The sequence below is a fragment of the Daldinia loculata genome (genome assembly GCF_022478755.1).
Source record: "Daldinia loculata strain CBS 113971 unplaced genomic scaffold F4817scaffold_10, whole genome shotgun sequence".
Classification (NCBI taxonomy): Eukaryota; Fungi; Ascomycota; class Sordariomycetes; order Xylariales; family Hypoxylaceae; genus Daldinia; species Daldinia loculata.
In genome coordinates this window covers 535,749-557,364 of record NW_026054864.1, presented here as the reverse complement: position 1 = coordinate 557,364, position 21,616 = coordinate 535,749, and the positions used below count along the sequence as shown (strand labels likewise).

General features: G+C 39.6%; 6 protein-coding genes across 6 annotated transcripts; 4 read left to right on the top strand and 2 right to left on the bottom strand.

The window, feature by feature from the left end:
- Positions 1-72: 72 nt before the first annotated feature.
- F4817DRAFT_330234 (origin recognition complex subunit 3 N-terminus-domain-containing protein) lies at positions 73-2,689 on the top strand. The gene is made up of 6 exons (XM_049302369.1): positions 73-168; positions 219-437; positions 496-804; positions 861-1,000; positions 1,050-1,323; positions 1,383-2,689. Exons 1-6 carry the CDS (start codon positions 118-120, stop codon positions 2,514-2,516), a joined length of 2,127 nt encoding a protein of 708 aa, XP_049161558.1. The 5' UTR covers positions 73-117; the 3' UTR covers positions 2,517-2,689.
- A 225-nt stretch (positions 2,690-2,914) lies between these two features.
- F4817DRAFT_16142 (uncharacterized protein) lies at positions 2,915-4,245 on the top strand. Its single transcript, XM_049298090.1, has one exon. It carries the CDS (start codon positions 3,429-3,431, stop codon positions 3,915-3,917), a length of 489 nt encoding a protein of 162 aa, XP_049161557.1. The 5' UTR covers positions 2,915-3,428; the 3' UTR covers positions 3,918-4,245.
- Positions 4,246-4,413: 168 nt separating this feature from the next.
- F4817DRAFT_357218 (proteasome complex subunit Rpn13 ubiquitin receptor-domain-containing protein) lies at positions 4,414-5,935 on the bottom strand (the record flags this gene model as incomplete). Its single annotated transcript, XM_049305891.1, has 4 exons — positions 4,414-4,936; positions 5,168-5,675; positions 5,745-5,814; positions 5,885-5,935. 4 exons carry the CDS (start codon positions 5,933-5,935, stop codon positions 4,414-4,416), a joined length of 1,152 nt encoding a protein of 383 aa, XP_049161556.1.
- Positions 5,936-6,489: 554 nt separating this feature from the next.
- Positions 6,490-7,430, top strand: F4817DRAFT_313545 (ribosomal protein L6e-domain-containing protein; the record flags this gene model as incomplete). The annotated part of the gene is made up of 3 exons (XM_049300261.1): positions 6,490-6,603; positions 6,878-7,213; positions 7,278-7,430. 3 exons carry the CDS (start codon positions 6,490-6,492, stop codon positions 7,428-7,430), a joined length of 603 nt encoding a protein of 200 aa, XP_049161555.1.
- Positions 7,431-7,886: 456 nt separating this feature from the next.
- On the bottom strand, positions 7,887-10,123 carry F4817DRAFT_357216 (putative dipeptidylpeptidase III; the record flags this gene model as incomplete). Its single annotated transcript, XM_049305890.1, has 3 exons — positions 7,887-9,824; positions 9,874-9,934; positions 9,999-10,123. 3 exons carry the CDS (start codon positions 10,121-10,123, stop codon positions 7,887-7,889), a joined length of 2,124 nt encoding a protein of 707 aa, XP_049161554.1.
- A 9,342-nt stretch (positions 10,124-19,465) lies between these two features.
- F4817DRAFT_313543 (carbohydrate kinase) lies at positions 19,466-20,250 on the top strand (the record flags this gene model as incomplete). Its single annotated transcript, XM_049300260.1, has 2 exons — positions 19,466-19,738; positions 19,810-20,250. 2 exons carry the CDS (start codon positions 19,466-19,468, stop codon positions 20,248-20,250), a joined length of 714 nt encoding a protein of 237 aa, XP_049161553.1.
- Positions 20,251-21,616: the final 1,366 nt, after the last annotated feature.

Sequence of the window (21,616 nt, the reverse complement as noted above, 5' to 3'; positions counted from 1 at the left end):
CGATCACGTCCACTTACAAGTCTCAAGACGCGTACCGAACCTACATCCTACATCACTACCTCCTATTGAGCCTCAAGACTCATAATCAAGACTCATAATCAAGACTCATATGTAATCATGGCCATCGACGAATCGCTACGAGAAACTTATGAAGAGAAACAGCACCAGGTAATAATACTTATATCGATATACCCGGACTTAACGCTAATAAGACTTAGGCTGCCTACGTTTTTGACCCCTTAGACGGAGTCGATGGTGCAAGTAGACCTGCGAAAAGGAGGAAGGTCTCAAATCGGCAAAACAAGACAGAAGCGCAGGAACCAGATGCTTCGCTAACTTTCCAACCCCTTTTTGGTGGTTCCGAGAATGAGCGCTGTGTTCGCCTCCGTCAACAATTATTTGAGACGTCTTGGTCTCAAATTGATGAGAGGATACAAGTTAGTTATTACCTGTCGTATACGACGTTAGATAATGAGAACTCACAATTTGATATAGCGTATACTGCGAATGACAAACCAATCTACATTAGATCAGGTTACCTCATTTCTGCAGACAGTTCCTGATCATGCATCCACGGGCAAGATCCCTTCTGCCTTCATTATCACCGGCCCAAATTTAGCTTCTCAGGATCTCTTATTTGAGCAACTTTCAGAAGCTCTACAGGTCAAAGTAGATGCAAAGGTGGTGCGGCTAAGATCCGGCGATGCGTCTAATCTGAAGGCTGCCTTGAAAAAGATTATACATAATGTAACGGCAAGAGAGACAGATGATGAAAACGACCTAGAGTTATCTACGGGCAAAGATGTAAGCCGAATTTTCAATTAACTCCAAATGTAACTTATTTCTAACTCACAATTTAGGGACGTAAATATCTAAACTACGATCTCGAGGCTCTCCATGCTCATCTCAAAACCAGCCCCCGTCGCCATATCATCATCGCGTTTCAAGACAGCGAGGCCTTCGAAAGCGGTTTACTGTCTGATCTCATCTCACTCTTCAGGTTAGTGCGCTTATCATTATTCACGCCCGACGACTAACTTAGCTTTCAGCTCATGGCTTGACCGAATCCCATTCTCTCTACTCTTCGGAGTGGCTACCTCGGTAGAGCTATTCCAAGCAAGACTCTTAAAGTCTACTTGCCAGTGTCTCTACGGGGATCAATTTGACGTCGAGCAATCAACATCGATTATTGAGAGGATCTTCAAGGCTGCTATCGCACATTCAGACGTTTCACTACGATTAGGTTCTTCCCTCGTCTACGATCTTCTAGAGCGTCAACGGGATCAAGTGTCGAGTATTCCAGTATTTGCAAGCTCATTGAAAGTAAGTCGCATACATTCCAAGGAATTATAGAATGCTATATAGAATACTAATACTTTCAGTATGTTTACATGTGTCACTTTTACGCAAATCCTTTGACGGTCTTCTTATCTGATGGCATAAGTGCCGATATATTTCAGGATGCACATATAGAAGCGATGCGATATCTGCCATCATTTCGTCGACACGTAGAGGCAGTTATTAAGAAGGGTGAAATAAAGCAGGCGAGATTACTTCTCGACGACGATCAGCACCTTGGAGCACTTCTAAAAGATTCTCTACGAGACTTCCGTCGGTGGTCATTGAATCTTCTGCGCAAACTAAAGATATTGACCGCTAGTAACGTTTTGTCTCATGATTTCACTACGCTTTATCTAGATGCACTTGCTCGCGGAATCGACTCGGAACAAATCGCCCAGTTTTCAGAATCAATAAAGCGGATGCAACCTGCAGACAGTATCACATTTCTAAGTCGGATATTATCCGATATTGAAAATGGAGACATCAACCTAGGCTTAGATCGTTGGACTAGTGAAGCTGAGGAGTCAGTCTCATATTTTACCAGCTTACTGTCTAGCGTAAAAGACTTGCAGGCGAATGCCGAAGAACAAGGGAATGTTCTCCGAAGCAAGTACAGCGGGCAGACTAAGATTTTAAGAACGACTGTTATTGCTCAAAAAGTCCAGCTCAGCGAAGATGCAGCAGCTCTCACGGATGAAGACAAGGCCTATACGAATCTTATGGATGGACTTGTTGAGCATCTAAAGGGGAAACTCAGCAGCGATAGCGCAAAGGATCTACTCTTCAATGAGCTCTGGTTCTTTGATTCAAAATCCCCTTACAGGGATGTATTTATCCCGCGACCAAGAGGGGTTGTTGAGCGGGCATTGTCGCGCCCTCACGACTATCTCAATTGTTCTTGTTGCGAGACAAAGGGGGACCGCATTATGCCGTCGCTCCCTACAGCTTCCATATTATATCAACTCTATCTTGAGACTGGCTCTCTTGTCAACGTCGCCGATCTTTGGTCTGCTTATTACGGAGTTGTTGGTGAAGAAAACGAAGATGGGCTCGACGAGCAGTCTGCACTTGTTTTGTTCTATCGCGGGTTGGCCGAGATGAAAGCCATGGGTCTCGTTAAGCAAAGCAGGAAGAAGGCGGACCACATAGCCAAGCTTGCCTGGAAGGGATTCTAGAGGGAAGAAGGGCACATAGAATTGGACCATCTAAGAAGAGTCAAAAATAGTAGCGGGTTTTGTTTGGTTACGCTTAGGGGCAGTCAGCTGACACAATGGGGGTTCTAGGTGGAAGAAATCAACAGATTAGTTTTAAACCCGTCCATAGAGGAACTATTTACATCTTTAATATGCTTTTATGTGCTGTTCGGGTATGAAAGACTTGGAACGTGGTTAGACAAAGCTTCGTTTGGACACATGGCGGCACTAGCAAACAAAGAAGTAATCGTCCGAAGTGCGACACTCAGAAGCGTCGAGCACTTGACAAAGAACTAAGTAGCCATCTTCGTACATACAAGAAGAAACGACAGCCGCCCTCGAACCTATGAGGAGACTCCTACGATTTCATCCCAGCAGCTGCGTAGTTGACCAAAACCCCCAAGTGCTCGTTTCTCTCCTAACGTCCCGTCATATAAAACTTACCTTTCGCCCATAGCTGCTGGCGGCTAGACACAATCGTCGAAGGCCGATTAGAATAACTGAAAATCAAGAAAGAAGCGAAGAAGAGCGGATCTTATACGAGCCTTCTCATTTTATTATTATTGATTATTATTATCTATTATTATTTATCATTTTTATCATTGCTTTTATTAGCATTATTCACTCATTAAAGACATTCATTCATCTCGTCAACATCGCAGAGATCGTAGTCATTTCGAAAATATACAAGAATTTGAACTTGTCTTCTAGAAGAAAACCAGGTTATCAGGTTATAAAACAATTACAATCACACCAAGATCGTCACCAGACTGACTGCCTGAATCACCACATTTCATCACCTCGACCCGTCTTCTCACCCACCCTATCAAGCCAGGCACCTACCACGACAACCCAAACCACTCACCACTCACCACTCACCTCTCACACCCCCCAATGGAGAACCAAACGCAAAACCAGCCTGCCCCCGCCCTCGGGCACCGCCGCGCAGCCCAAAACGCCGCCTTCCGGGAAAAACTGCGGCAGATGGCCCTTCCTCTAGCCCCCCTAGTCCAGCTGACCACCGGCGAGATCCACCAGTCGTTCCCGCTCACGCTCCTCAACTTCTGGCTGCTGACGGACGCCGAACTCGAAGAGCTAGCACACTTCTACCACCAGCGGACCCCCTGCCAGTGGACCTTCCACTACCCGTGCCCCATCGTCTGGGCCTCGGACATGTCGCTGGAGGAGAAGCGGCGCCGCATCGGCCGCTTCATCGGCCTGCGCGGGTGCGAGACGCCCACGGTGGCAGCGGCGAATGGCGGCACCGCGGCCGCCCCGGCTAGGAGTTTGAGCGAGGAGGAGATTCTCGACCAGGCTCGGCAGGCTAGGTTGTTTTCGGACGACGAGGAGGCGTGGAGGAGGAAGTTTGGCTGGTATAATTGATTAAGCTGCTTAGGCTGTTAGAGAAAAGGGGGAAGAGAGAAGAGAGAAGAGAGAAGAGAGAAAGAGAGAGATATACGCATAATAGGGGTGGTGGTTATATTCTTTACGCTCCCTGAACTGAACACTTTATTCAATATGAGCACTTGCAGAAATTTATGCTTCCTCATGCCGATTTCGTGCTATCCTATCCTGTGATATCTAGTCGCGGACTATGGGTAAAGATATCAATATCATAAGATTATAAGTGATCCAGTCGATGAAACAAAATACAGAAGTTACCCGAGTAAGAATATTAGAATATTAGAATATTAGGGGTTACCTTGAACCCCGTCTCTATGTATGTACTAAATTGAAAATATTATCTCCTACATTCAATCACAAGACAAAAAAAAATTAAAAGGGCCGTTGAATAATATATTATCTATACACCTGTGATGTATGAGATTGAGTGCCTACCATTATTTATAAACCCCAGCAGTTGGGCGAGCCAGCCTATTTACTTCTTCTGCACACTCTTCTTAACGCCCTCGACAAACGCCTCCACTGCCTCCCCGCCGCCTAAAGGCAACTGGCTTCCTTTGAAATATCCGCCGTTCTCGACCGGGACAGAGAGCGCGTCCGCAATGCTCGGTAAGCCGCCGTCTCGGATCGCCATCGTCAGACTAGCTAAACTTTGATGGAACTGCGGACTTCGCAGGACCTTTTCTAGTAACGCCTTCTTTTGGCCAAGACTCATGGCTTCCTTGGCTGCTTGTATCGCCGCCGCGGTTGGTTCTGCCGTAGTGTCTCCCTCATCCGCTTGTTGGGACAGGACCAGGACCGAAGGCGGTAAGAAGCTAAGTAGATTGTCTACTTGCTCCTCCGTAGCTTGTCGGGCCATAGGGACGGTGACAGGAGGTGTTAAAAGATCCGAAAGGAGCGGATAAAGTTTCCCTTCCCCTTCCCCTTGGCTTCCTCCCTTCAACGAGTCCAGGAAGTTTCTCACTGCCATAGCAGCATCCGAGTTACCCGAGGCAGCACTAACAGAACGTCAGCGCAGAGCTCCAGCGGAAAAATAGGTAGCAAGTGAATGACGAAGAGATATATTATTTCCCATTTGGGGGCTTATCTCTAGTATTACATGGAAGCCCAGCAGGCCGAAGCCTCTGGGCGTATTGGCTAGTGTTTTCTTTTTGTCAAGTGCATGCAATGTTCTCGCCCCTGAAGATCCTCTTTCAAACGCCGCAAACGAAGAATCAGGAGTCACCTACGCTCTACCACCATCGGCACCGCCTTCTCGCGCACCCTCGCCCTCATCCCGTATGTCGCCGCCAGTCGCGCCTGCGCCGGCACCGCCGCTACCTACTTGGGGATCGCTAGCACCGCCGTGACTTTCGACGTCCTCCATGGTCTCGTCATTATCGTTGCCACGTCGGTCGTCGTTGTCGCTGTTATTGATCGAGGCCAGTTCACGCGCCACGTCGACCTCTTCGCCCTGGAGGAGCTTGTCGACGATCTCGCCAATCTTAAGGTCGCGAGGGCTGAACCAGTTCGGGTTGCCGGTCCGACCTTGGGGTTTGGATTGTAGGTAGAAGAAGTAACGCTGGGAAGAGGAAAGGAACTTGAGGACGAAGACGCGGCCGTCGGGCTTGATGGCCCCGCTGGGTTGAGTTTTCGGATCGTAAGGTACGAAATGGCCGTCCGTGGGCACCATGACGAGGTCTAGCTCGGGTTCGTCGATAGGGGCACTCCGCTCTCGCCAGCAGAAGTGAAGTAGATCTGGGAGGTGTGAGTAATTATTGAGTAATTATACGTAATGCTCGGCATGGAAAGCTGGGCAATACATACCATCTTCGGAATAAAGGTAAATATAACCAGGCCGTTCTGAGGGCTTGACCTTGAAGGGTCTTCTTGAAGCCTAGTATTCTGGTTAATCGTTTGACTGTAGACGGCCAATAAGCTTAAACTAGAGACTCAGGTGTACATACATCTACATCGCAATAGCCGGCCTTGAACGTTATGATAGGCGTTATCGACATTTTGGACGAATGCTTCTTGTCAAAATTGTCAAAATTGTGGTACGAATGTATGCCTGGGTTGAAATAAAATAGAGAAATGAAGAAATGGTTGTCAATGGGATTACGTGACGCTTGTTGAGATGCTGGCCGTAAGGCTGCAGGAGCTTCGTCAAGCAGATGCAAGAGCTCACACTTCGACTTGGCTTACCTAAGAGCTACGTCGACACATGTACCGTAGATGTATTGTAAATACACTGTACGACCCACTGGAAGCACCTTCTTGAGATTACATAATACCTACAAACCCAATTCCATGGAAGGTAGGTAGGTATCTCAAACGCTGTGGCTCATCCTCGGCAGCTGTAGCGCACCAGCCACATTGGCCCCACCCAGCCGCATAGATTAGATTTCGAACGGTGGCACCTAGTGGCACCAGGGCTTCGCCTAAGCCCACAACTGAATTGATCTTTTTGCGCAAAGTGGAATTTCTGACCTCGCATCATCAACCACAACGAGGAACCTTGACAATTTCCCTTCAACCCACCACAACACCCCCTCCCCCGACAACCTTCACGATGTCGCAGCCGAGCACACAGAAGACGTTCGGGAAGTCGACCCGGGAGGTCCCTCACCCTTCCCAGAAGGCCCAGAAGTGGTATCCCGCCGACGATGATTCCCAGCCCAAGACTGTAAGTTGACCAACAGCAATTCAAAAACAATCCCGACCTTGATGGATCTGTGGCATTCGCAACACGATGTGGTGAATTTTGGATTTTGTGGGAGAAGTTGTTGTGGTCTTGGTGAATTCGTCTCGAATCTCGAGGCTGCTGCAATTGCAATCCTACATTGAATTTCAATTACGGAATTGTGCAGATAGATGGACACAACCAATTTCCCGGGCGAACTACTACATTACTTACCGATAATCTCGAATTCACTTTGCTAACAATTCCGCGTCAACAGACCCGCAAGGCCCTCCGCCCCTGGGCTCCGCGAAAGTCTCTACAGCCCGGTACCGTGCTTATCCTCCTGGCCGGCCGCTTCCGAGGCAAGCGAGTCGTTCTCCTGAAGACCCTCGAGGAGGGCGTTCTCCTCGTCACCGGCCCCTTCAAGATCAACGGTGTCCCCCTACGACGAGTCAACTCGCGATACGTCATCGCCACCTCCTACAAGATCGACCTCGCCGGCTTAGATCAGGCTAAGATCGATGAGGTCGCGCAAGCCCAGTACTTCACCCGGGACAAGGTAAAGGACAAGGCCAGTGAGGACGCCTTCTTCAAGCAGGGCGAGAAGCCACAGGTATGATCTATTTTACAGGAGACTTGATAAGAAAGAGACAGAATGCTAATACGCGACACTGCAGAAGAAGGAGATCAGCAGCAGCCGGGCAGCGGACCAGAAGGCCATCGACAAGGCTCTGATTGCCAACATCAAGAAGGTGGACCTGCTCGCCAGCTACCTTGCCAGTTCTTTCAGCCTCCGAAAGGGTGACAAGCCCCACGAGATGCAGTGGTAGACTTGCGCTCGCGCGGGGGTTTCTAGGAGGAAAGGTTGCTTTTAGAGAAAATTAACTTACATGACTTTGCGGACGGCGGATCGCGGAACTGGGCTGGCTCTGCCAATTGCATCTGGACGTTGAGGCATCGGTCACATTGATTCTGGCGTCTGTAATCGAGGTTCTAGTCAATAAACGACTATCAAGGCAAAAAACTAAAAACTTGGAATCGCGTGGACGAAGTTATGTGCTACATGTGTTACTAATATCTGCAAAAGGCAATCCATATTCACGGATTGTTAATTCCGCTACTGCGAGTGAGATTTTGAGGCTTACAAGTCAAGGAACACGTTCTCTTGCAATGATTTCTATTCTTTTGTGAAAATGAATTCTTCATGCAATCCCGAATGCTACCCGCCTAGAATGCTAGATGCTCATAATATGCTCTTTTATCCGAGTTGTGTATTCCTTCTCGAGTTAGACGTTTCGTTCCGCCCAGCTCTGTATCATTCCCTCGGGAGTTGCGTCGTAGTGCTTAAGCGTAACTTTACCAGTAGCTTCGTCTAGGTAGGTATTGGCTTGCACGAACACCTTTCGAGGCTGCTTGTTGCGCAGAACTTCGTCCCTAACCTTCTTACCCCAGAATTCAGGATCGACATTTGTCATCTCGGTGTAGAACTTGGTTCCATTCTCGACATCAGCTGTGGATTTGTAAATGTGCAACTTCTGAAGATAGTCGCCCACCGCTTTGCGGCCTGCCGTAAGGATCTTCGAGCGATCTAAGTTGATCGTCAAACCAGTTAGGTCATCTCCATTATATTCTAGTTTGCAGAAATCATCGCCAGCTTCTAGGAAGCACTTGAGAATGGAAAATCGGGCTTGCGAGTGAGCTTGTCCCCATTTTTTGCTCTTAGGATCCCACATTTCAAGCGACGTAAGACCGCCTCGAGCCATAGAGAGATAGGAAGCATAGAGCACATCACCCGCCTCGCCGTTAATGTCAACTGAGCCGTCCCCGAAGCCAAAGATCTTCAAGACGGGGAATTCGCAGCCAAGGTACATCGCAACAAGTTCTGCACGACACTCTTCATATGAACCAGACAAGCTGCCGAAAACGGAGCTCCATGTTTGCCCGGGTTTGTACCAAGTTGTAACAGGCTTTCCGGTTAGGGGGGAGATGGGAGGATTTTCTTTGTCAAAGTTGAATTCTCCCGGCGCGGTTTCTTGTAATAGTTTACCACAGCCGTGCCCTGTGAGCTCGTGGAGGCCGACTAGGACCTCAAAGGAGCCATCGCGATAGCGTTGAAAAATATCAATATCTTTCTCTGCAATGAACGGAATCTTCTCGTCCGGAGCCTTCGCGCTCATCACATTGCCGAGAGACACGTTCTTGAAGCCTTCGGTTTGTCTGATATCATCGTAGTTGGGGATGTTGATTCCAATTGGAATTCCCGAACCAGCAAATGTTAAGACTTCAAGTGATGTGAAATCCGGAGACAAAAAACTGTCTTTCTCAAAATGCTTATCCCATGGCAAGATTGGAATGAGAGCAGGGGCAGCTTCCACAAGAGCCCCGAAAGCTCGGGTGCGTTCTAGGTTGACCACAGCGGCAAAGCCTTCCCACTCGGCTCGGATACCGGCAGGGTCACGGTACGTCTCGATAAAACCGATGTTGGACTCAACCATTGGGCCCTTGTCTCGGATCCAGAATCTCTGGCTATCCTTGAAGGCGAGTAGTGATCCCTCCTCGAAGGACTTTGCATAGGCATTGTACATCTTCTTCTGAACATCATTGTCCGCATTTTCTGCCGCTCCCTTTGCACTTGCCGTGGCAGCGGCTAATTCTTCAGAGTAATCGCCATAGACCAGGTTAACCGTCTTTCCGGCCAATGCACCATCCTCGATTTTGAATGTAGTCTCCTTTCCAATATCGCCGCCTTCACTAGGAATGGTGCGAGTGGCAGAAGCTATCAGAATATCAAATGAACCATCCTTATTTTTGACAAGACGGGTGTTCTCTGGGAGCAGTCCTTTCTTCTCCATCCATGCTGAGATGGCGTCAATTTCGACTTTAGTGATATCGGGCGATCCGGGATAGTAAGTGGTCAAATGCCCTTCTTCAGGGTAGCCGAGATGCAGCAGGGCAGGTTTATCGGCAGAGAAGATAGCGCCGGAGGTGGCATTATGAAACTTCTGAGCATCAGGGGATGTTGCCGCAAGTGCAGCGAACACGGATTCAGAGCACCTCGGGATGAATTTGGCGTCACCGAAGCTCTTGTAGTTACCATTGTTTCCCAAGAACTGCGCAGCATACTGCAAGAAGTGATCCAAGTCCTCATCCGTTATACCAGCTTTGGCCTGTAGCGCTTTCCAGTCACCGCCGCTGCTCTTATGAAGGGCTAATATGAAATCGTACTAGATAGGTGAGCATATAATAATGTGACTATAGCGCTGGCTGGCTTACTATTGGTTCGGACTCAGGTGAGATTTGTCTCGCTACAATCCTGGTACCTTGAAACGCCGCTCTATCAAAGGTTGTTAATATACAAAGTCTTCGTATCTTATAGAAATTTATAGAATAGTAGGTACCTGCTGGCGAAATGTGCGTATCTTTTTTGCCGATCAGTTAAAGCATCAAAATGTTTTTCTATCTCAAGCCTCACGACACTAGGGGGTGCATCGGCAAGGTATTGTTGGAGTTCTTGGGCATCCATCTTTGAAGCGAAAGATCGAACCACAAAATGGTTAGGAAGATTAATTTGTGGGTTTGATGCGAATATATTCAAGGGCCTTGGAGAGAATCTCGAGACAGGTAGTAACCTTGACGTTCGGACTATCGAAGGAGTACTTCGAGTCAAGGAGGAGAATAGGGTCATTTAAAGATGAGGAGATGTACAGTTTGGCTTGGTTTTAGGTACCTTCTCACTTTCCTATGCGGATTCCATTGGAGTGTAATCACCACCGCCACCGCCACCCAAAAAAAAAAAAAATACCTAACTTGGCCCCCAAATCTCTTACTCCCCAATGTACCCCGCACTTTCAAAATCGCGCCACAACTCTCATAAGGCTGCTACCCCTCAATAGCCACAAGCTCAAATGGGCATCTCTACTTCGATACATGTATTCATCTATAACATGCTTTCTTCTCGAAAGGCAGGTCTATGTTTTACATAGACTCGATTAAACAACCTTCATAAAATTTTAGTGAATTAGAATACGGGGAAAAGTATACGCACAACTCTCAATGCTTGGACTTAGATCTCCGATATAGGCGTTTAAGAGGCTTACCCAAAGCAGTCAACTTATCTATAAACTACGAGTCTACGACACAGTATCTAATTTTCACTAAGCAGTCTAAGAATATATGTAATAAAAAACGAAAGTCTTCCCTGAGAAGAGCATTTTGTGAAAATATTCAAGTAAAAAAGCTTAACTAGGTAGATAAGTTCTTTATATACACGAAGCTATCAATGCAATTTAACCCTCAGAGGCCCTTATATAACTGAACTCCCATATATTACAAGTATAGTCCTTAGCTTTTCGGCGAGCTGAGCGTTTCTCTCAAGTCAAGTGTTAAACTTAAAGATATATTCCAATATATCTATATCACAACTAGCAAGGGTTATAGACACCTACCTCCCGGAATATCCGAAACACTAGCATCATTTGATGCTCTAGAAAATTAGAAAATTTTCGACGGGATAATCTGCACCATATAATAGCTCGTGCAAAGAGTCACGTTTGAATAAGGTTAAGGATTGGCTGAGCTGGCGGACGCCTTGTTTCCGAGTGATACTAGACGCGGGAGTATACGTCTAACTACGTATGAGGCGTATATGTAATGGCATCTCTGTCTCGATGTTTGAGACACGGATATGTAGCCTGCGTATAGTAACTATAGTAGCACAGCGTTAGTCTGAACCACAGAAATGTCAGCCGCTATGTATGCAGGCAAGGCAAATCCTGTTGCACTGGTGCGAATCCCCATCGTTTAAATGGTCCTCATGACCTCTTACCTGCATGGTGATTCTCTAGACCGTTATGACATCGCGCTCCTCCTCCTCCTCTTCCTCCTCTTCCTCCTCACTTACCGGCTGGCCGAATTTCTTCTTTCGGGGGTTGGATTCATCGAAGTTGCATGCATCCTCCCTTTGCATCTCGGTCTATCCCGGTTATAGCCAACAAGTATCTCTGCGGGGACTGCAGTCGGGAGGAAGTACGAGTTGACGACGAGCCATAGTACCTATTGAAACCCACGAATGCTTATATTGTGGAAATGGGAAAAGCTGGAATATTGAGATGACTTGTGAGGTCTGATCTGTCACTTGCAGGTTGCAGAAGCCATAAAGAATCATGCAAATTAGCCTTAGCGCTACCTAGGTTTTTTCACCTTGGTATTTGACCCAAGCGCTGGATCGCATCTGCAATACTATCATATGATTGGCGAGAGGAGTGCCATTGAGCGGTGAGGAGCAAGCCCTTGCCGTTACTCCTTGTCCTGCCCTGGGCCCACCAACTAGCGAGTTTTACGAGTTAGATATGAATTTGACCTGATTTGGGCCTGGCCTGACCTGGCCTGGATAGGCCCTTTTTTACGTATATTTACTTAATATTTACTTAAATTAAGTATAAAAAAAAAAATATTTAGTAGATAATTAGATAAGTTAAAGGTGTTAAGGTTTACTTTATAACAAATTTAAAAAATGTAATTAATAAAATAATAATTAATTAAAATTTAATTACCGTTTATTAAAATAATTAATAACATCGTATAATTAATAATACCGTATAATTGGCAGTTATTTTAACATATTTTATAAAGTTTAATTAATTTGAAAAAAAACTTACATATTAATAAATTTTTAAAAAGATTTTATTTAAATTAAAAAAATTTTAATTTTATTATAAATAAAACAATATTATTATTTAATATTTTAAACTTTATTACTTTTATATATTAATACTTTTTAATTAATAACGTTAATTTATTTCATTTTTTATTTTTATTTTATTACTTATTTAAATATTAAACTTAAAACATTACAATATTTAACACTTTTACTATTATAACAGTTAATAATAAAACTACTAATAATCGTAAAATAATTTAAAATAAAATCCTTACATAAAAAAACCTTATCGCCGTTAATAACACATAACTTATTTTATTACGTATTATTGTTAATAAAATTAAATATATCGTTAACATATAACTTTATATAACCACTAATTTAAACATTTTAAAATATAATAATTATTTAATTTTTATTAAAAAAATTATTAATAAAAAAGGTGAAATAAACCTTAAAAAAAAAAAAAAAATATAATTTTATTATTATTGTAATAAACAAAAAATTATTAAAAAATTTAACGCCTTTTTAACTAATAACACAAAAAGACATATTAAAAATATTAAAAAATTTTACCATAACTTACCTATTAAAAAAAAAACTAACGTTAAAACTGTTAACTTTAACTTTAATAATAACATTAATTTTATTTAAAATATTAAAAATTAAATTTTTAATTAAAACTTTAAATACTTTATTACAAAAACTTTAAATAATTTTAAATAATTATTATTTAAATATATTAACATTTATAATATACCATTTATTATTACCGTAAAAAGCGAATTTAAAAATTTACTCGTTTTTTATAACCGTATATTTATTAATAAAATAATACTATAATTTAAAACTATTATATTTTATTAATTAAAAAACTATTTTAAAATAACACATAATATTATTAAATAATAATTTCGTAAATAAATAAAATCTAAAATTTACCTTTTTTTTAATATATAACAATTGTTTAATAAAAAGGTTATATTGGTTATAATAATACATTATATTAACAAAAATTTTAAATATAAAATACAATTAATTAAATTATGCCATATATATAAAAATTATATAAGTAAAAATATAATACATTATTTAATTAATATAATCGAAATTTATTAAATATAAGATAAAATAAAATATTATACTTTAAATAATATAATATATAAACATTTATTTTAATTAATAATAAAGTAATAATTTAATTAATTTAATTTTTAATTAATAATAAAACTATTAAATATTTCTTTAAATATAAAAATAAAACTTTAATAAATAACAAAATAAATAAGTTAATTAAATATTACCGCATACGTTATTTTAATTATATATTTAACATTATCACTTTTAACTTTATTTTCGAAAAATCAAAAAGTAATAAATTAAAATTTATTACTTTATCAACTATTTAAAAAGCTTATTAATTAATTATATATATTTGTTAAAATTTATAATAATAAAATACTTTTTATAAAATAATAAAAAAAGTTTAAATTAAAATTATTACTAAAAAAATAATTAATTTTATTAAAAAAATAAACTTAAATAAAAGTAAAAAAATTTTTATATTTTTATTAATTAACGGTTTTTTTTTTATTAAAAAAGTATAAGATTTAAATAAGAAAATAATAAAGATATAAAAACAAAATATTATTAAAATTTATAATAATATTAAATAAAATTTAATACTTATTAAAGTTAATAATTATTTATAATTTAAAAAAATTATAAATACTTTTTATTATAATTAATACACATTTTCCAATATAATAACAAAGTTTTTAAATAATTATAAAATTATAATAAAAAATTAAGTTTATTTAAAAAAAATACGTTAAATTTTTTAACCTTTTAAAAAAATAACGTTATAGTATAAAAGGAAAAATATTTTTTTATTTAATATGATATTTTCGATATAAAAAATTTAAAATTATTTATAAAAATTTTTAATTAAATATAATTTAATAAAAAAAGAATTAAATATAAATTAAAATTTATAATTTTTATTTAATAATATTATAAATTAATAAAAAATATTTTATTAATATATAAAATTAAAAAATTAACTTTAAAAAATTTAATTTTTAACAAATTTTTTAAACTATTTACATTTATTTTTAAACATTTAATTAATAAACCTTAAAACATATATAAAAAACTATTTAACATAATAAAAAAACGTAACATTATTTTTTAATAATTTAAAAATGGTAACGTATTAACGGGGATATTAAAGTAAATATATTTAATTTAAGTTAAAAAAATATTAAAAAAATTGTTATTAAATTATAACAAATTTATTAAAGATTTTAAAAATATCGAGATTTATATAATATAATAATTTTATATTAAGTTGTTATTATATTTTATTTTGGTAAAAAAATAAAAACTTTTAAAATTAATCATTTAAAATTAATAATAAACGTTAAAAATAAAGTTTAATTATTATAAATAAAATATAAATATATATTAAACAATAATGTTAATTATATTAAGATTAAAGTATTTACGAAATTTGTAATAAACTTTAAAAAATTAGTAAAATTATTTAAATTAAGGGTATATAATAATATTAATATTAATAAAGAGGGTAAGTTTAAAAATTGCGATGAATTTGAGGAATATTTAAATATGTTTAAAATTGGGTATATTAAAATGGGTAACATTTTTGTTAATTGGTGGAAAAAAAATTGCAAATAATTTTTTCGATTATATTAATTAGTTTTTAATATATTGGTTATTTTTATAATATTATTAAAATGTAAGTACGTTTTTAGCTAATATAAATTAACGATAATATTATAAAGGTAAAACGTTAAAATCGGAATATTAAAAGTTATTTAATGTTTAAAACATTGGTGTATTAACAACGAAAATGAATTTTGGAGATTTGTGAAAAGGTTACGTAATATAGGGATAAAAATTGAAAATAAAATAGATGATGTATTAGATGAGATAATTTTAAAAGCGGTAATTATAGATAATTTGTTAGATTTGGTGGATTTGGTAAATTTAAACAATTTTAAATAGTTATTAACGCATTTGTAATATATAATAATTTTATGGTGTTATGGGATAATATAAAAATAAAGTGTAAAGAAAAAGGATTGAAAAGATTAAAGATGTGGGGAAAGGGGTTAAATAAGGTAAAATAGTTAATAATACAATAGTTTTAAATAGATCCGTATAAGATGGTAATATCGATAAAAAAGATAAAAATAATAAAAGTAAGATTTAAAAGATTTAAAAGATAAGAAATAAAAAAAACAATAATAATAAAAGAAATAATAGTAATAAAAAAAGTAATAATAATAAATAAAATAAAAAAAAGATTAAAAGATTTAAAAGATAAAGTTATTTAATTTGTATATTTTAATAATAATAATATATTTTTTAATATTTTAAAGTAATTAAAAAAAAAATAGTAAAAAAAAGAAATTAAAAAGGTTAAAAATATAAAAAGAAAGGTTAAATAAAATAAAATAACCAATAATATAAAAATTTTAAATGGGTTTATGTAAAGTAATAATGTTAATAAAAGTGGTAATAAAAGTAATAAAATTAATAAAAGTAGTAAAAGTAATAAAAGTGAAATTTAAAGGATTTAAAGAATTTAAAGAATAAAGTTATTTAACTTATGTATTTTAATAATAATAATATATTTTTTGATATTTTAAGATAATTAAAAAAAAAGTGGTAAAAGGGAAAGATTAAAAAGGTTAAAGGTATAGGGAAAAGGGTTAAATAAATAAAATAATTAATAATATAAAAACTTTAAATAAGTTTATGTAAGGTGGTAATAAAAGTAATAAAAATAATAATTAAAGTAATAAAATTAATAAAAGTAATAAAAGTAAAATCCGAGGGATTTAAAGGATTTAAGGGATGAGATTATTTAATTTATATATTTTAATAATAATAATATATTTTTTAGTATTTTAAAATAATTAAAAAAAAAATTATAAAAAAAAAAATTAAAAAATATAAATAAAGGTGAAAAATAATTAATAATATAAAGTAAATAAATAAGTTTATATCGTAATACGTATTTTTTTAAATACGTATTAAAGTATATATCGTAATATATATTATATAATAAGGCTATTTATAATCATGTTTTTAAAATTACGATAATTTTTTAATATTTTTAAAAAAAGATTATATAAAAAAAAATTTAAAAAAAGTAGTAAGTAAAAGTAAATAAAGATATAGGTTAACCTTTTTAAATTAGCCAATTATATCGCTAGAAAAATTTTACCCGGGGTTTTACCGGTATCGATAACGTAAATGCCTTAGGCCAATTTTACAATACAGTTAGGTAAGCTTTAAATTTGAACGTATTTGATTTGACTTATATCGAGCTAAGTATATATAATTATTTGATTTGACTTGACTTGTGGAACTTGCTGCCATTAATACCGACGGCTCCCTTGTTGTAATAATAAATGTCTTTGATTAGAAATCGATTTGGAATAATTTCCGCGGGTGCACAAAAGTAGATTTACCGGAATTGATACCCGAGGAGAAGAGGAGAAGGATAGTTGGATTTTGATATGCGCGTAGCGATACGAACGTTTGATAATTTCCAGGTAGCGCCGGTATAGAAAATGTATAATATGGACACGAAAATACTACCTTGCTATATAATACATATGTAGGTACATAATAATAGAAGACGATTGACCTTTATTATTAAATAAGGAATATGACCAGTTTGTGGATGATTAGCCATTGTTACACCAAGAAACCTATCACTTTTTGGAGTAAATCGATATCAAGTACAAGTTGGTAAGATGATAGGCAGAGGAACCTTTTAATAGAAGGGCTTGTGAGAAGGTAATATATTGCGAGAGGGAGAGGTAGTGGTTTTGACCTCGTCCTTTTGTCCTCGATATGTTCTATAGCAAGCCAAATATATGCACTAGAATCGCGTTAAAGATCTGGTCCAATGTGATGGCATAGTTTTACCTAGCCCTGCCAGATGTGCGTCGTCTTCGTCCTGGGCTCTGATAGGGCCAAAGTTTTCGTGGCCAATTTGTCGCTAGTTTTAACGAGGATAAAAGATCGCACTCCATAAATACGTACCCGATCTAGGTAGGTAGGTAATATTTGTTCTTATGACATTCTTGTGATATATAAAGCATGTCGTCATCATCCATCATAGTCAAATTCGCTTCAAGCGCTTGATGTTTTGCATCAAACAGCATTGTACCATTGTACCATTGTACCATCGTACATAGCTGACCTCTAGGAAGTAACGGGGACTCAGGTACAATCGAACCTGGAAGTGATCAGCTCGTGACCCATAGATTTGCTTCTCCCTGTCCTCACCACGTTTTCCTCCACACTTTTCCATTCTCACATTAGGGCGAACTTGGTATCGGTTAGTTCAGGCTTCGATGCTTCGTTCGATAAAATTTCCATCAGCCTAATGTAAAAGAGTGGAATACCAATACGTCTAAGTACCTAAGTACCTAATGTATCTTTACCCCCCACGCTTATGTACAATTTACATAGTATAAGGTACGTACTCGATAGCTGGAGCACACCTCGAATGCTTTTGCACCGAGACCCATCGAATCAGTTAATCTCATGACCCAGGAGACAGCGCGGAATTCTAAAATAGGTTACGAGAGAGGAGCAATAATAAATTAAAGGAGGAACAACAAAATGCATAGTGCAAAAAAAAGAAATAAGGGATACGTGACCAAAAAGAGATAAAGAAAAAGAAAAAAAAAAAAGGAAAAGAAAAGAAAAAAGAAAAAAGCACGGAGACTAAATAAATTACCTATGCCGGCAAGGTGGAAGGGCAATTAAAAAAAGGGGAAATTTCTTAGTGGCTCTTACATAGTGGCTCTTTACTACTATGTATGTACATAGGTGTCGGTGTGTCGTCAACTCCTTCCCCAAACCCAGCAGGAAAATGACCAATGACCCCAAGTTCTAGATGTACCGTAGTACCTTTTGCATACGCTTTCTTGCCCTCCCTTCCAAGTTCAGCCTGTTCTTGAACACCTCAACAATGGGCAGCGCAACACAACCCGTCAGCTACTTTACTACTACGGTCCTGACTGGCCCACGGCTGTAACACCTACATCGAAATTGTTGATTTCCATTCGTTATTCATTATGTCTCATTACCAACTTTCCCTTCTCCTAATGTACACCCTCTGCGCTGGCTCCGGTCAAGCCATGCTTTCGTTTTCCCCTACACCGTGGGTTGGGTAACCTTGAAACCGCAACACACACTTTTCCAATCCCTGGCAAGGGAAAAAGCATTCAACGGCTCGCGAGTTATGCCCGTAGGCAAACTTGATGCAGATCCTCGCCGGCGGGCAGAATCTCTCGGTCTAGTGGATGCCGTTCGCTTGTTGGGTCTGGCTTTCAACTCGCGACATCCAACTCGGGCCTATTTATCGGTTCTCGCGTTGACGATGCGTTCCCCCACTTGAGTCGTGTATTCGTATTTTATTATTTTAAGATGGAGAAATATGTACTTCTGGGGCATGCTAGGTATGTAGAACCAGTATAGAGTACCCTGTTTAGGTACCTCTTGGCCCTTTACCCGCGCCCCTCCCTGACGTCGAGTAAGTCTGGAGCCCCAAGGAGACGGGAGTCCGTTTATCTGATTGGCTTATTCTCATAAGGAATTGCCTTCTTTGATGTTCTCTCGAGCTTCTTCTAGCGTCTAGCCCAAACCGATCCCCGACCCCGTCTCGGGGATCTCAGGTACTAGGCTTTCGCTGAATTTTTCTGTCCATCTTAGCGGTCGTCGGCACTGCCCAGATGTGGCACAAAACAGCCAGGTTTTAAAGTACACTACTTCGTACCTACTTCGTCATTCTACGTTTGTAGGAGCAAGGCCTGTTGTGATGTGATGTACATACCAGGTGCTGACACCCACTTATAAAGCCAACCCTTCGCCGACAGTCATCGGGTCCACTGCCATCTGCCCTAGTTCTACCATATTGCGCTGCTTTAATTACCACCGACTTCCTGTATTTTGTTTCTTGATCTTTCTTGTCTCCTGAATTACATGAATTACATCGCGAAGTTTGTTGTTCTTATATACCCCTGGTTCGACTCATACATTAAGTGGCTAAGCTACGTCCAATACACACTGTGGCTTTCTGTCGCTGAGTATTACCAATATCAACCATTGCCACTTCAGAAGACAAAAAGCAAAAAGTAAAAAACAACTTATATAACCATGTTATCCTACGACAATCCCGTCCCAGTAAATGGAAAGCACTCTGCGGCTAGCATGGCTGCTTCGATAAATACTATGGCGCCGAACCCGAAGCCTATTAATGCCACCATGGTACCAGTAACGTCGAATAACACTATCGCAAAAACTAATGGTCAGCCGGGACCCAGACACCATCATATCTGGTTAGTCACTGGCCCTGCCGGTTGCGGAAAAAGCACTGTGGCCAAGCACTTGTCAACGGCCCTTAACTTACCTTACATCGAAGGTGACGAGGTAAGTTTAGTTTTAACCTAATTCCAGCAATTCTACAAGTCCCTAAAAGTGACTAAATTGTGGTCCTTAAGTTTCACACGAAGGCAAACGTTGAAAAAATGGCCAATGGCATACCGTTGACAGATGCTGATCGATGGGACTGGCTCACTGCCCTACGAGAGGAGTCCCTGCGAAAACTAGCAGATGGCGCCGAAGGAGTTGTGCTTACCTGCTCGGCTCTCAAGCGTAAGTATCGAGATGTCATCAGGGTGGCCCCTTACTACTCGCACGACGTCGTTCTCCACTTCATCTACCTTCATGCGCCGGAAGCTGTTCTTCTCGAGCGCGTGGGGCTAAGACAGGGACATTACATGGGGGCAAACATGGTCCACAGCCAGTTCTCTATTCTGGAGCCGCCGACGGCAGAAGAGACGGACGTGATCAGCGTCGACGTGAGCAGGCCTATGGAGGATGTTCTGGAGGAGTCTCTGAACAAGGTTCTCCAGAAAATGGACGAGACTGCATCGAGCTAACACGACATGGCATGGATGGTACATGGATGGTATATAGAGTGGGATGAAATAAACGGTTGCGATTACAAACGACAGATGAGTGGTTGAGATTAGCGTCATCCATTCAAGCGAGTTTAGGAGTTGGTTTCTTGCTTTCACTTTGGCGCAATTAGAGGCATTTTGGCTGAGGGGATGCCCCTTTCGAGTAAACTGCATAATGCAAGCAGCGTGAGCTGTTGTATAGGAGTCTTGGGATATTCATACAAATGACACAATTGGATTATAGAGCAATGGTATATTCATCATATCGCGTATGCCATACGTCGTATGCCATACGTCGTATGGGGGTATGGGGGTCACGTATGGGGGCGGCTGCAGGACCCGCTTGAACTGTGAACTGTGCTTTTGGGGTGAATAGATCTACCTACACTGTAGATGTAAATGGGCGGGATCGACCTTATAAGGAAGGTGTCGGGACTGGGTGGAATATTGATTCTTAGGATAGTTCCCCCTTGATGTTGTAGTTATGTCGACACATCTCGTATCGCCATCCTTCTGGAGCGTACCCAGAGATGCGCGGGCATCTACATACATACATACGCTGCGCTGCGCTGCGTTGCGTCGCGGTGTTACCTACGCCACCGCTGTCTTGCTGTCTTGCTGTCTTGCTTGCTTAGAAACGGGCAAGGCTATCGCACCTACATAGTGCCAAGATCCGCCCAGAGATGCAAACTGGCGGGCGGGCATGCGGGCATGCGGGCATCTATCTGGTCTGCATACATACATGGTACATATCCATATCTACCTCATATACGTCCATGCCACGGCAAGGCAACCAGTTAGCTTCATGTATGTATGTATGTATGTATGTATGTATGTATGTATGTATGTATGTATGTATGTATGTATGTATGTATGTATGTAACTAGCTACATAGGTAGCTAGTATGCAGGATAATTCACAACAAGACATGGACAGGCGAAGAGAAGATGGGATCGTCGGAAACCCTGCGCCGCCCTAACCACGGCCGCTTTCGAACTAGGCGCGTGTGATAAGTACCTAGGTTAGCTTCCGTTAAGATATGCGTAGAGCGGTTGGTTGTAGGCTTCATTCAGCGTTCGGGACTCGAAAAGAAAACGCTTGACTTTGACACTTGCCGGGCATCAGCATCAGCATCAGCATCATCATCATCATCATCATCGCTTTCCGCTTCCAGCCCCGTGCATCGAACGGCTGTTGTACGTGGCTGTTTCTCTCGCGTGATAGCCCTCGAAGCAAAAAAAAAAACAGTCCTCCTATTCGACGGGGTCTAGTCCGGACAAAGGAAAGAGATCCACGTGAACCCGATATCGAGAGCGTGGGACGCGATGGCTCTGAATAAAATCTC

Coding starts and splice junctions, on each gene's coding strand:
- F4817DRAFT_16142 (XM_049298090.1), top strand. CDS start 3,429: ATGGAGAACCAAACGCAAAACCAGCCTGCCCCCGCCCTCGGGCACCGC.
- F4817DRAFT_330234 (XM_049302369.1), top strand. CDS start 118: ATGGCCATCGACGAATCGCTACGAGAAACTTATGAAGAGAAACAGCAC. Junction 169..218: donor ATGAAGAGAAACAGCACCAG/GTAATAATACTT, acceptor AATAAGACTTAG/GCTGCCTACGTTTTTGACCC. Junction 438..495: donor AAATTGATGAGAGGATACAA/GTTAGTTATTAC, acceptor AATTTGATATAG/CGTATACTGCGAATGACAAA.